Source organism: Rhynchophorus ferrugineus, unplaced genomic scaffold (genome assembly GCF_030347505.1).
Source record: "Rhynchophorus ferrugineus isolate W39M unplaced genomic scaffold, kcgeb_rfMv2 rfM8, whole genome shotgun sequence".
NCBI classification, from domain to species: domain Eukaryota; kingdom Metazoa; phylum Arthropoda; class Insecta; order Coleoptera; family Curculionidae; genus Rhynchophorus; species Rhynchophorus ferrugineus.
Genome location: NW_027472587.1, coordinates 523,602 through 539,662, shown reverse-complemented (window position 1 = coordinate 539,662; position 16,061 = coordinate 523,602). Strand labels below are relative to the sequence as shown.

The following is a 16,061-nucleotide window of genomic DNA, read 5'->3' as shown; positions in this document are numbered from 1 at the left end:
CTAATGTAATTATTTATTAAATCTCTCCCACCAAATGGGCATCAATATATTATTTTCTGCCTTCTCCCTAAACTCAAAAACCCGATTTCAGAACAAGATTGAGCCTTTTCGTTTTTTAATATATTTAACTGTGTTTGTATATTTAGACATAGCAAGATTCGTACGTTGATTCTTTGTTCAATAAAGTTAGTAATTATACTCAAAATAAATTAGTTGGACTAATAAATTATTATTAGGAATGATGTATATAAGAATTGATGATGGGCATGTGGTAAAATAATAGAAACTAACGGGATTATTTATGGTTTATTAGTGTGATTGACAATTTACAGTTGACAACATAGCTACTCGAGGGAGTCCGGAGAAATAGAAACCGTCTAAATCTGTGTCAGGGTTTTCATAGGTCGGGGCGGGACTTGGGTGTCTTTTCTCTTTTGTTTTGTTGGGAATTCCATAATTCTGTAAAATCCTTTTGTCTCCTGGAGAATACCATACTATGTACAAAGACCAATTCAGATTGTTTTTAGCGCTAATTGTTCTGATACAGGATGGATGCTCACATACATCTGTAATTACAGGATATATCTAAGGTTTAGCGAGATTCATTTGAACAAAATATACATAATATATTTAAGTAACTATAGAGAAAATTATGAGATTAATTAATTACGAAATTGTGAAGGTACGATAATTCCAATATATTTACTAAAAACCTTACATATGTTTTAATTTATATTATACTTTCATCAATTCTGAGATATTTCAACACATCTATAACAGAATAAATCACATTGAAGTGCCAAATACATAAAATATTTAGGAATGACACTGGCCACGAAGCTGGAAGGCTCACGTAAAGAAGACAGAATAGTTATTATATTTAGAAGAATATATTGGCTACTGGGAAGAAATTCTATATTATTAAAGAAATATCTCTAAGGTAAGATGACTCAAGAGGACTAAGTCTTTTGAGCTGGTGTAGTGTGGTGTTAGTGTAAAAGCAGAGCATAGTGCAGTTTACGTGTGATTAGTGAAAACAAGTTGATTGAAATTCAGAGAATTTAATGCAAACATCTTTAGCTTTATTTTATTAATTTAGGACTACATTCCATTAGTTATTGAACAACTGTTGTTCAGATTGTAGTTTTTAGTCATTTCCTTTCTGTTATTTGGATTTGGATTTGAAAATTTGATCCACTGAAATTATATTATCTCATCCTCAAGTCAATGCTAAAGTTGAAACAGTGTGATACAGTATTATTACATACAAATGCATTACTGCGATCAAGAAATAGCGAGATTAAGAAGTTTACAAAACAGGTTATTCATGTTTCGAAGCTCGTATTAGGAAGGATATATTTGGAACAACCTAACTATATGCAGGTGATGGACAAAATAATATGAACACTTAGTATGTACACAATATTTATTTATTAATAAAGTTTTAAGCAATCATTTGTTCTTAAAACAGCTGCAATCTTTCGGGAAAAAGATTTATAGAGTATCTGAATGGTTTGTATGAACGGAATGTACCGCCAATTAATTCACTGATTTTGGAGATGGAAAGGCGGTAGAATTATGTTGAGCACTGGTGACTGTGCTGGCCTGGGAGGATGTTTATATTTAGGAGGATTATATTCTGATGCTTTTTAAATCAAAACTCAAACTTTTTGGCTATATGTATATCATCTTGGAATATGCCAGTGTTTTGCAGCAAGATGCTAATCGTACTATGAACTTTATCATTGATGATGTTGAGATATTCATTTGCGGTAATCCAATCAGTGATGTAAGTGAGAGAAATGAGAATATTGCAATCATCAAATGTCTAGGTTATATAATTGCTGCACTATGCGTTTCGCAATCGTAGCTCTTCGATGATGGTTAGCTTGGTGAAGCTCCTGTCATACTGTTTTTTTTTTCGAAACTACATTACTTAGGCGAGTGTTGAGTTCTGCTGCTACTTTCGCCAAGATAGCCTCTTATTTTATGACCACAATATTTTTAATGCCGATAATATTTTACTATTTTTTGAATATACTGTTGAATATACTGTTTTGAATATACAGTTGGTACTAGCGCTCGTAATAGGTAAAATTATAAAAACTTCATTCACTTTCGTCGTCAAGAAACGTGTATTATCGTTATAGATGCCCCCGCTAACCGACGACCAATGACTCGAACTTCGAACTCTGAGAGGTTACATATTTCATCGATCGCATGTTTTAATCGTCACAGAACAGAATATATAATACACTGAAAATCAACCTACAGATTTGCATGTAAACTGCCTATCATTTTCCAAAATGTAACAGGATGACCACATTGACTTGTGTTCATATTATTGTGTATATCTCCTGATTAGATCAAGCTGTAATGTAGTTGGACGACAATTCAGAATTCAGCGATTTCCAAGAAAGAAAATTGCTAGAAAAGTTTAAAACTATAGAATCTTTCATTGCGAACGGTTCGATATTGAAATGACATGGACCAAGCATAGTGTGCAATTATAACCAATTAGTGCTCATTGACGTCCACGGTTTCACCAACGTACATTTCGAAAAAGAATGCACAAATGACACCGTCCATTCCAAATCAGCACCAAATAGCAACGTCGACACGATAGATTTGCAAAACAAACATTTCAAAATAAATCAACCATCCTAGTAGGTTTACTATGGCATGATATGATATATATGAATTTCACAATACTTTCACGTCACATGATGCTTTCGCATTTGACTATAGTAATGACTTGACTACAAAAATATCAAAATATAGCATTTGTAAACTTTCAGACCAGATGAAACAGATAACGGTGACTTAAAAATAATCGTAGATTTTAGAAGGAAATCTGTCTGTACACAAAGGTAGTATGCTCGTTCTACATATTGTTTTCCGATGCTTTATCTAATCTAATGGTAATATAAAATATTCTAAACACGGTATCTGCGAAGCAGAAGTTAAGCTTTTTCGAGTCGCAAGCTGGTTCACAAGCCAAAAAAAGTGACAGGCGTCATCGCTCAAGATGTTTAGTCGGAGGGACGAGCTTGGTTTCCTTGTTTTGGTGATGGTGGTGATCATTTTAGCCATAGTGATACGGAATGTCGTGAGAAATAAGAGGTTGCAGATGAAACGAATGCGAGAAACTGAATCAACAGGTATGAGAAACAATATTTGTGTATAATGATATTATTTGTCTCAGTATAACCAACAAATTTCTCTATTTAATCTGTCTATTTCTCTATCCCCGTGGGTGAAATTCGACCACTATTTATTAAGTTAATCGTATTTCCCTCAAAATCGAGTAAAGGGAATAATTTAAAAATTATATGTAACTAAAGCATATTTCCACAGTATTTCCCATGTAATATCAGAAATGTATTTTATAAATAACACTAATAAAAATAATACATGTCTACATATTATATTAGTATTAGTATTGTATTATTATTAATATATATTGAAATATATGCACACTATCTCAATAACTGACGCTCACTAACATTTTTTAAAAGACATTTAATTTAACGTAATTTCCATTAACCTCCAACAATCAACAAAATATTGATAAGTTTAAATTACTACATCACTGAACATTGTAATAAAATTTGTAACAAAACTGCAGTGCATCAAATATAAGTACACATGACCTTTCTTTACTTTTAAGTTGTAAATATAGTAATAAATGAAGCAATATATGTTTGTATGTAAACAGAGAATATATAAATAAAATTATTTCGAAATTGATATTTGAGTTTAGTAGGTATATTAAAACAATAACGTACACAATTAGGTAATTTATTTTTTATAATTTAGAAATGTATATTAATGGAATGTATTTAGAATAATTAAATGAACTATTAATTTTTCAAAATCAATTATTTTGATATATATATATATATATATATATATATATATATATATATATATATATATAAAGTAGAATATATAAATAAAATTATTTCGAAATTGATATTTGAGTTTAGTAGGTATATTAAAACAATAACGTACACAATTAGGTAATTTATTTTTTATAATTTAGAAATGTATATTAATGGAATGTATTTAGAATAATTAAATGAACTATTAATTTTTCAAAATCAATTATTTTGATATATATATATATATATATATATATATATATATATATATAAAGTAGATAATCAAAATAATTGATGCAAGATTATATTATTGTATTAGTCATTAAACGACTTAATATTTATCAATGCTTTAAAATTTTTACAAATTGAGTGTTCATAATTTCTTCTATTTGTCCTATATATTCCATCTATGTAAATTATATAGTTAGTTTCATTTTAACTGCCGCATATATTCATTACTTCATTTATGTGTTCTTACAGTTTTTATCTTTTATCCATTTTTCTCAGCTAAAATATATCCTGTAAAAACAATAAATAGATCAACAATTTATTTATGAAAATTTTTAAATAAAATTGCATCGTTCTTTATATATTGCACTCTTCGATCTCGCCCTTACAGATCATCTTTAATTTGCCTTCGATGGCTTTTGTTTATTTACTGCTTTCTACTTTGCCGAATGTCCCACGTGAAAAGTAACAACCCACCAACAAATGAGTTATAATTGTTAATATTAATTTTATTATAATTGCAACATTCATTTTAACTCTTGATGCATAAATTAATGTATTTATTTACTTGCTAATATTCGGTTAGTGCATTGTTAAGAAATGTGTTTACTAATGAAATCCGAAATGAATCAGAATAATACCACTAAAATTTTCACAAAAATCTTAATAACCTTTAGAATTACCTCTAATACAATGATATATTATCTCTCTAAAACCATATCAGTTATTAGCAGTCCTTAAGCAAGCAAGCCTTTTTAATCAAAACCGATTGCGAAAATCTAAATATCTTGTAAACAAATAGGACAGACGATTCTTGTTATTCTCGAATGCTGTATATTGGGACAACTTCCGACAAAGCGGACGCATTAAAGATTCTGTCTACAAAAAATATTAAATATAACTTTACGTGATCATACTATTCTTTGATGACTCGTCTGTGGTAGATTTGAGAAGAGTTGATATAAGAGTTGGAACTGACAACGTCTAAATATTTTTTTAAAATATATTTTGTCACCGATCCGACGGCTATTCCTGGTTGCTCGCTTTGTGTGTATTTCGTTTTTTTTTGGAATTTGTAGCGTATACTACGCTATAATATTTTAGCTGGAAAGTTGATGGTGGCACGTCTAAACCAAACGATGGTAGGTTACTGAATGATCCAAAGTATCCTTCAATAATTTCCCAGATAAACGTCTCGGGATTGCCAGCCATTCGTTGTCGTGTGCCAGTTGGCGCTGCAGGCACCCCGCCCGTGTTCAACATCTGGGATTATATTTCTGGGTACTTTGTAGACAGTTATTCCACGATGTAAAATTCGGCATGCCTCAAGGTCGCTACAATATTAGGATTTTTGGCCTAAAAATCATTCCTCGATATAAGTATTAACCAAATTAAAAGGGAGGCAAAATTTTCACTAAGCCGATTAATATATAGAAACAGTAAGTGTTGCGCGACTATTTCCTGCCTAATGTAAAGAGAAAAACTGGCAAAATAAAAACTACTTTATTTAGCTAAACTTAAATTACAAAAATAGACGACCTATATTAAATGGGTTAACGACAACAATTTCCTATACTATCAAAGTGGCACCAATTGTACACTCTTGTGACTAGATATATTTCTATCAAAATATTCTTGAGGACTCGTGCTGATTAGGTAGATACATAACATTTTATCCCCGTAACTCCTTCCTTGAGTCATCCTTCACCTTTATCCCTGAGTTTCCAAGACCAAAATGCTCAATCGGGTTCTTGCCGTATACACTATCATTATATCCAGTGTCGTGTTCTGTCTGAAATGCGCCTCTTGGAACTTAATTTTTACACATTTTATAGGCTCATCAATTACATATCTAAATGTTCCGAACTAAATGTTTCTGGTTGGCCTGGTTTCTAATGTGTCATGTGTTTTTCTTCTCTTTGTGCCATAATTTTAGTTTTTAACAAATAATCTGCTTTTAAAATAAAATGCATATGTTTTTCGAGTATATTTGTTTCCCAAATAATGTAAAAAAATGTTTTTCAACTTTTATTCATTTATTAATACATAAATTAACTCCAGAAACATTAATAAATTGGTTTTAGGCGTCTACTAAACTATTTTGTATAGGAAATATCACTTTAGTTATCTTACTTCATTATTGAGGGTACGAATAAGAAATAGGCTCCGTATTTATAAAAATGTATGATATTTCTTGTTAAAAATATTGTAAAAATTTGTATATATGTTTGATCCTTTGGGTTCATCTACGAACAAATCCAATTTTTTATATCTTCATATAATATGAAATACTTATTGGTCCGTAGGCATCATAAATGCCATGAATCGAGATACGTAATAATCATCTAATGTCTGGAAAATATGGAAAAGGAATTTCGATTTAGATCTCAAACGTGTTCATACTGAAAATTTGCAGAAAATTGCATTGTGATCTTTCCATGTACGAGTTTTCGACAGTATTTCAATAAAGCATATTAATTTCATTTAATAACAATCCCTCAAGATAATATGGTTCCATTTATGGTTTTTAATTCTGTGGTTTCCGTTCGTCCATAAAATTTATCAGAGTTTAAATCACCATTGAAATAAGTGATATAAAATATACTTTAAATGATAATTATTTAAAAATTCGAAAAGATAAAAAGAAAAAAAATATGTTAAGCTAAAACCATATCGATAATATTTGAAGGTCATATTGCTGACAGATGTTAACAATTTCATTACGTTTAACAATTTCAATATAATTTACCGATGGCGGGTTATTGTATGGAACTATGGTACTGATAATTTTTTCACATTAAAAATAATTTATTGAGAAAAATCCTGATCCATCTATGGTGACACGGATCCTGTTGGTCTAACAAATCACATAGCTTAAGCTGAATATATGCGATGCCCTGAATTGCGAGTAAGTTGACTTTAAGAGCAATGCAATATTGCTGATTTCTTAAAATCCCAACAGAAAAAATTTTACAACACACTTGGGGTGAAGCAGCACTTTCTTTTTCTTCAAATGTGGCCGTTTTCGGCGATTTCGTCCTTCAAACGGTCCAATAACGCCATATAATAGTCGCTGTTGATGGTCCATTCTCTTTCAAGGTAGTCAATGAAAATGATTCCATGCGCATCCCAAAATACAGACGGCATAACCTTGCCACCTGACTGCTGCGTTTCCCCACGTTTTGGAGCGGGTTCATCGTGTGCAGTCCACTCAGATGACTATTGATTGGACTTCGAAGTGAAATGATGGGGCCATCCAGTGTCACACATCGACGCAAAAACTCGTTTTTGTTATTTTTGTTGACAAATTTATTCAACAAAAAATGCGCTGTGTCAAAATAGGAGTCTTAACAAACACTCATTTTGATAATGAAGTTTTCTGGTATCAAAAAAGTTGGAGGTGATGTTTAATCGCCCTATATGCCCTGGTAATTTGACATCAGTAACTGGACAATAAACAACAGGTCAAATAGGCTAAGCACATCTACTTTGTTCCATTAACCTTAAGAGATGAATTAATATTTATTTTTTGCATCCATATCTTTAAAGTGATTTTGTTTGGCTTCCACGTTATAAACAGTAAGCATTCTTTAATGCAGACCTATGAAACCTACTACATAACTATTCAAGTGGCTCTTGTTATACCGATACACAACTAAACTAATTACTTGTTAAATCTCATAAGTGGTAAAAAGACGTAATTGTACTTGATATGTTATAAACTTTTGGTATGGTAATATGAAATATTTTACTGTAATGCGAATCTACATCTAACAATTTATAACCCGTATTGATATAAATTGATAAATAACATTCGTTTATGATATTTGTTCTTGTTAATTTTTAATATTCCTGATAATCTCTATTGACACTACTGTTTTGGAACTTATTTACAATATAATTTGATACATTGCTGTCTTTATTTACGAAATGAAATAAAATTTTATATTAGAATTGTTCAGTTTACAAACGAATTGATGGACAAAATTCTATTCAATGTAGGTTTTCTAATACAAGAAGACAACACATCTTTTTCTGGCAAAATTATTTTTTTTATTCAATATAATTCCCTTCAAGGGTTATATACTGATATAGCGACCCTCTAACTTTTCGATACAATTTTTGTAATACGATTTGTTCTTTACTTCAAAATAGGAGTAAGTTTCGGCGATCACCTCTTCATTCGACGAAAATTTCTTCCCTGCCAGCATTCTCTTGAGATCTGAGAACAGTAAATAGTCGCTGGGGCCAGATCAGGATGAGGAAGCAACTCGAAACCCAAATCATGGATTTTTGCCAACGTTTTCTCTGACTTGTGACACGGTGCATTGTCTTGGTGAAGCAGCACTTTTTTTTTCTTCAAATGCGGCCGTTTTTCGGCGATTTCGTCCTTCAAACGGTCCAATAACGCTATATAATAGTCGCTATTGATGGTTCTTTCTATTTCAAGGTAGACTGTTGTGTTTTCCCACGCTTTGGAGTGGGTTCATCATGTGCAGTCTACTCGGATGACTATCGATTGGACTTCGGAGTGAAATTATGGAGCCATGTTTCATCCATTGTCACATGTCGACGCAAAAACTCGGGTTTATTAGGCTTGATCATCTTCAAACACCGCTCTGAATCATCAACTCGTCGTTGTTTTTGGTCAAAAGTGAGATCGCGCGGCACCGACTTCACCCACTTCAAAATACTAAAACAATTTCTGGTATTTTCATGTGAAACGAAGTGGCACTAGTAATGCGCTATAAAGTATATGCAATAACAAAACTACCAGTTTACGGTTACAAAGCTAACAATATAAAATTTAAAAAATCAGACATTGTGGATTTCCTTATATAGTGAATAATCCATTCTTAATTTTAATGTTGCTTCTGCAAATATTCACAGGTATAACTAAAAGAAGGTACAGAGTGAAACAGTTTAACGAAAGGAAAAGTAGATAAAATGATATAATTTTATGTTTAACTCTATTGTTGACAAATAGATGTTGCTCCCGGAATTTATTGAACAATCTTTCCTCTCATGATTTCTGATGCCCTTTTTTTACCAAACCTATTCATATTTTAAACGCTATTATTTATATTTTATTCAAATTTTTTCTAAATAATTACAATACGAAGCAGCGTTATGTTATTGAGACCATTACCGTGGAAAATAACATGATATGAATGAGAATATGGAACCAGACTTATCAGATAAATAAAAATGGCGGCTCGTCTCGACGTAACGTCATTTATATACACAATTATATAATGAGAAATCTTAATCTTTATTTTACCTTCGTATCTTAGCGATCTAAAAATCATTTTTCCTATGATTGTAAACTATGTTATATGGCATTTTGCATTACTTCGTTTGGATAAGAATTAGTATTTAGAGCTTTTGCTAAAGAGTATAATTAATATTTGTTGGGTATTTCTAACCCCTGATATTGAGGTTAATAATATTTTATTATATCTAGGTTTTCACTATTTTACTCAAGTAGTTCGTTTACCTATTTCATTGTATATAATATTGAGTCGATGCAAGAATAGATGCAATTTTGATTTCTTCGTAAGTAGTGAGTAGAGCGAACAAGTTGGCAAGTCATGGCAGGTGGCCTAATGTCCATTTATTCATTTCCATGTATATTTTTATATATTTTATTTATATTTTGCAATCTCTAAGTAAGCGTTTGTTTTGCGACGCAATTTTAGTTATTTATATATAACAAAGTTGTTAATTCTACAAGTTTTATAATTGTTAATGTATTAGACCATTTAATAGTTTTTCGTAATATTTGTGACATGGGAAAATAATTGAATTAAAGCACCGAGTTAACAGAATAAACGTGCCCAACAAAAAGGGTATTCCATTGGCTCGTTGTTGAGTGTTTCCAATAATGGTGCTACAAGTACCGAGGCTGCTAGACGAAGCGTGCCAGAATGTATATCTTATGGTGCCTATAAACATAAACAGCAAGAAGATTTGAGTTCGTGGAATTCTCGAGATTTCCTTAAGAGTAAAAAACTCACGTGCTTTATTGGCGTGAGAAGTATCTAGATGGCAGAGTCGTTCCGAACCCGATATTCTGACTAATTCTGAACTAATCGAGGTACAGAAAGGGTCTTCTTGGTAAAGCCTTGTCCACCACCATCACAAGAACCCTAGGGGAGAGGTTAGACGGTAAAACACGGTGCATCGACAACGAGAATCAGAGCCAGAAACATACCTGAGTAACCGTCGGTTCGTGAACACGTTCCGATCCTCGAGCTGCCTATTTATCCTACCCAGGTCGAGCATAGTTCAGTCCTTCGAGTGGAAAAATACTCGAAAGGAAACAAAAAAAAAACAAAAAACTTAGTAAAGACACCGGTAGATGATGGCAATCCAAACAGGCTTGTCGGAAGTAGCATTACACGGACAAAAGTCTTCTTTTACCCCCCATTAGAAAAGGATTTTCGTGCATTGGCTAAAATTTTAACATGGCGGAAATATTAATAAAGAACGAATGATGCTCTGGCCCCTGGAGGAAAGATGCCTCTGGACAATCTTCAGGAGACTGGCAGTCTTTGTAGCGACAGATGAAATAAAATTTCAGCTCGAAGCTCTGGGGTTTCACCCCAAATTTATCCAACGTTGGCAAACCGAATCAGGCAACCCAATTCGTATTGTAAATCAATCAAGGTTTAAGTCCAACGCAGCTAAGGAAAACCAATTCAATGTTTTAACTGCCAAAGTTACGGCCACTCCACAAACCACAGTCACGCAAACCCCAGGTGCCTCAAGAACACCAGACGAGAGTCTGCGAAAAAGAAAAAACATCTCCAGCCAAATGCAGCAATTGCGGCGAACCATATGCATATACTTTTCTGGCTCTACCTGCAGACCTGCAAACACGACATCAGGAACGAAGTCTTCAAAATCCCCAGCATCATCTACCGAGCCAGGATACGATGAAATTTCAGTGTTCCAACTCAAAAGGCTCCCACAAAAGCAGCTCTCGGATTTAACCAACGTCATAAAATCCGTCATGCGGCCGCAACACTTCCCAAAAATTTGGAACACGTAGTCGTGATTCCGACAAAAGATTTTTCGCCTTCAGACTACAGGCCCATCAGCCTGCTTAGTTCAATGTCCAAGTTCCTTTTTGTCGGAGAGGTCCTTTCAGGTAAAGATCGGTAATACACACTCCAGTACTAAATTAGTCAAAGCAGGTGTCACCCAAGGTTCCCCATTAGTCCCAACATTATTCAACCTCTTCATATCACACATTGCAATGACGAAATATGCTGAAACCGCCCAATACACGGATGACAGAGCTTTCTTCACCAGTTCTCGTTCTGTTGATGCCGCTCAAAGAAAACTTCTAATTCAATTAATTGTCACGGTCCAATGTTTAAATTTCTGGAGGTTACAAATCAACCCCTAAATACATAATCTTTCACAATCAGAGAGACATCCGCGCCTACCAGCTGAGAGTGGAAAGAATCTCAATTCCGTGGCGACGAAAAGCGACATATCTCGGTCTCATCTTTGACCGTATATTCCTATGGTCAAGACAGATATATAAAGCAATTTCCAAGGGCTACGGTGTCGCCACAGTGTTTAACCCTATAATATGCACAAAAAGTAAATTGTCTCCAATGATTATAGTTTCGCTTTACAACTTGTTTATCAGATCCGTCATGTTATCTAGATCTAACACCTGAGATCGGTTTGTCTGGCTGGAACTAGTGGAAAAGCTTCAGGTAATGCAAAATAAAGTTCTCAGACAAGCTCTGAACGCGCCATTGTTTGTCAGAAATATCCAAATTAATCGGGACACTGACACACCAGAAATAAGACGGTTCGTATTCTCCTTATACAAGAAATTCCATGCAACCTCAGCTCTCTCCAAAAATTCCCACATCAGATCCCTGTCAGAAGCGTTCCCAATCCGGTAACCCCTAAGACTATCGATCATAAATCTCACGGGCAATCCTCTCTTATAAATTGAGTTATAATAAGCAAGGAAAGCTTTTCAGCTGGTAAATCAGGCCAAAAAAAAAACGGGAATCAGAAATGACTAAAGATTTGCAACTGAGAACCCCAGGATTAGTCAGAATTAAAAAGAAATAATTTTTTTATTTAATTAATATATTATCACTAGTCGTTTCCAGCTAACCTACAATTTGTCTTTATGATAACTTAAATCTAGATATATAATTAGGAGGAGCCATCAGCCCTATCTCAGTCTCTGGTGAAATAATGTTTATACATGTCACTGCTGAATTTTTTTATATATGCACTTCACTACACAACACTACACAAGATCCGATGGCTTAATTCTTTTGAGTCTGTGTCCTGTTCTGGTGGTGTCCAATAGTTGTAATATTTCAATATTCATATGAGAATGGAGTCTCTCCTCATGCCCCCTTGCAATTCTCTTGATTTCTCGACTGACTGTGGGTATCTGAAGGTCTCGATGTAGATAATCAGTCCTATAGTATTTGGGTGCACCCAAAATACCTCTCAGGACTTTGTTCTGAAATTTGTATTTTATGTATGTTACTCTTTGCAGAACATCCCCATAATTGAACTCCGTATGTCCATATAGGTTTCAATATTTGTTTATATTATAGCAATTTATTATGTACTGATAATTGTGATTTTCTTCCAATTAGAAAGTACATTTTCCTATATTTCAATTCCAGTTCTTTTCTTTTCTTCTTTATATGTCCATTCCAGCGAAGTTTTGCATCGAGATTCATTCCGAGATACTTAGCGTTGTTGCTATATGGAATGATAGCATCATTTAATGTTATGGGTGCTTGTACGGTCTGTTTATAGGTGAATTCTAATTGGTTCATTAATTCTTATTTTCCAAGCTTCTTCACCATTGTCTCCGACAGCTATAATCGTTTGTGGTATATCACACTATTCTTGTTTGACTCTAAACATTCTGGTTGCAATGTATGATTTTAATAGTTCGGTGTGTTGTTTTGGTAAAATTTTCTGTAGTTTATGAATAAGGCCTTCATACCAAACCTAATCGAAAGCTTGTGGTACATCTAAAAATATAGCTGAACATACTTTTTTAACTTTCGTAGGCTTTATCAATAACATCTGTTATTCTGTGGACCTGGTCAATTGTTGAGTGCTTGTTAATAAACCCAAACTGGTGTGTTGGTATTAGGTTTTTTCTCTCTATGATCGGTTTTATTCTTTTCAACAGAAGTTTTTCAAAAACCTTAGATATTTCTGGTAGCAATGATATAGGTATATAGGCCTTTATTTCGTTTGCTGACTTCCCAGGTTTTGGGATCATTATAATTTCCGCCATCTTCCAAATGTCATGTAAGTGCTGCATTGATCAAATTGGTGTGTTTTATAATTCCCTTTCTTGGTAGTTTTTGCAGTAATTCTCCTGTTATTAAATCGTAGCCTGGTGATTTCTTGGGGTTAATGTCAGTCTTAATAACTTTGGTTAAAGGTTTGGGCGTGACTAATTCAATCATCGAATTTTCAGCTTTTATGTCCGGCAAATTATGTTCAATATTAATTTCGTTTGGTTTGAACATTTTTTCTAGAGATTCGGCAAATGCTTCTGCTTTTTTATGATTGCCACTTGCCCAATTCCCACATAGGTCTCTTATAGGTGGACTGTGTAGACATGAGCGCTTTAAATATTTTATGGCTTTCCAGAGTGAGTAATCAGTTTCTTTGTCATGTGTTAAATTTCTCAGATAGTCATTTATTGTTTTGTTTTTTATTTCCAGTATTTCTCTTTTCACTGTTTGGGTTATATTGTTTAAACTATTGTTATTTTCAGGTGTTCTGTTTTGTTGCCATTTTTTTTGTAATTTGCGTTCTTCAGTTACCATTTCCTTCACTTCTTTTGGATAATTAATTCCTTTAGTTGTACTTTTAATTTCTGGAATATTATTCCAAACAACTTGTTGAATATCTATTACAAATTTTTGTGGTTCAAAATTTAGTTGTTCAGTAGTCTTGAGGGGTACGTTTAGTTGAATTCGTTTGTTCAATTCTTCCGAAAATCCTTCCCAGTCTGTTCTCTTGTTTGTTAACATTGGGTTTCTTTCTTTTTTTATTATATTTTCGTTCAAAATCAAAATCACTGGCATATGATCTGAACTTAGCTCAAAATATTTTACGACTTTTATATAGTTGGATGTTGTGTTTCTTACTATGAAAATATCTAACAGGTCCGGGGTTTTCTCTTGATCAGTGGGCCAATAAGTTGGTTTTCCAGTTGACATTAAACTACATCTTAGTTCAGCAACTGCTTTATGCAGTTCATTGCCTTTAGTTGTTGTTATTACGGATCCCCATCTTGTATTTTTTGCATTGAAATCACCTCCAATTATAAAATTTTCTCCCAGGTTGCTTAGGACATTCAAATAATGTTCCTTTCTTTGATTGTTTCTTGGAGGACAATAAATTGCAGCTATTGTGACCATGTATCTGCTTGATCTAATAGTTACTGCTGTTACCTGATTTTCTGCTGTACTGAGCCCGGGTTCTTGATGGTAGGAAATGTTCTTTTTTGTTATTATTGCTCTTCCTCCTCTTACGGTGTCTGCTGGATGTATGGTATGATAAAATGTATATCCTCTAAAGTTTATAAGGATTCTTTTGTTAAATAGATTTCTGATATTCGGAAAATATCTATTTTTTGGATATCTAGGAATAATTTTAGGGTAGCGTGATGTTGCTGGATTCCATTAGGATTGCAAATTGCTATTCGGATATCTTTATTTGCGATCTCGAATTTTGGGGGCCACAGGCCTAATGTCTTTCATTTCTAGTTTTTCAATCCTTTCGGAAAAATGTTCGATCATTTTTTCTTGTCTGTCCAGCATTCCTAATAGTATAAGTAGCAATTCGTTAGTGGTTGCTTCTTGGATGTCTCTTTGGTTATTTTCACTGATACTTTCGTCATAAGTCATTTCACCATTAACGTTGTTATATCTTTTCGGTTTCTTTACACTCATTGTTTCTTGAGGTTTAACTTGAGCTACTTTATTTCTCCTCTCTTGTAGTGTTTTAGCAACTACACATCCTCTATAATTTGCCGGATGCGCTTCATTGCAGTTTGCACATTTCGGCTTAGCTTCTTTGGGTTCTCTACACTCTGTGGTGATATGTTTACCTGAACTTTTTGCACATCTAGGTTCTCTTCTGCAGAATTTCTGTGTGTGTCCATGCAATTGGCATCTTTTGCATAGCGGTATTAAGTTCGATTTTTTAGAGCTTCCATTTTTATTTGGACCCCTAAAATTTGTTAATACCAAAAATGGTTTTTGTGTATCATATTATGTTCAAAGGCTAACATAAATAGAGGTAATGGCTTTTGGTCTTTTCTTTTTTTTAAATATTTGTCGCATTTAAGCATTTAAGCCTATTTTGGTATAGTTCTGCGATAATTTTTTCACATTTTGCTATTGATGGAAGCCCTCTTACCATAACTTTGATGTCTCTGGTTTGTTTGTCTTCATAAGAGTGCCACTGCAGTTTCAGCAACTCTAAACAATCAGTAAGTCAGTTCCATCATAATATCATAATCTTTAATCATATATATATATATATATATATATATATATATATATATATATATATATATATATATATATAAACAACTTGTCTTTGCGTACTAATTTACGCAAAGGAGTGAGAAAAAAAGTGTTATTAAATTATTATTCCTAAATAATAGTATTTTACTTACAACATTAGTTTCTCTCTAACAACTCAACAGTTTGCATATTGTATATTTAGCGCGTATTTCATCTTACAGTGTATTTGATAGCATTTTTGTTATTCATGTTATACAAGATTCGTTAGTGACGGTTTATGAATACAAAAAAATCACTAAAAACGGCTAAAATTCAAACAGTTACTGCTCATCTTGGATAATGTTCTTAATTTTCGTCGCTTGAATGAGAGAGCTAAGATTTAACCTCTCAG

General features: G+C 33.1%; 1 protein-coding gene across 1 annotated transcript in view; it reads left to right on the top strand.

Annotated features, from left to right (window-relative positions):
• The first annotated feature begins 2,982 nt into the window (after positions 1-2,982).
• LOC143201430 (uncharacterized) overlaps positions 2,983-16,061 on the top strand; it is a 108,023-nt gene continuing 94,944 nt past the window's right edge. The window contains exon 1 of the mRNA XM_076412498.1: positions 2,983-3,161. Within this exon, the coding sequence (XP_076268613.1) occupies positions 3,029-3,161 (133 nt within the window). The 5' untranslated portion in view covers positions 2,983-3,028. The remainder of the gene's footprint in view (positions 3,162-16,061) is intronic.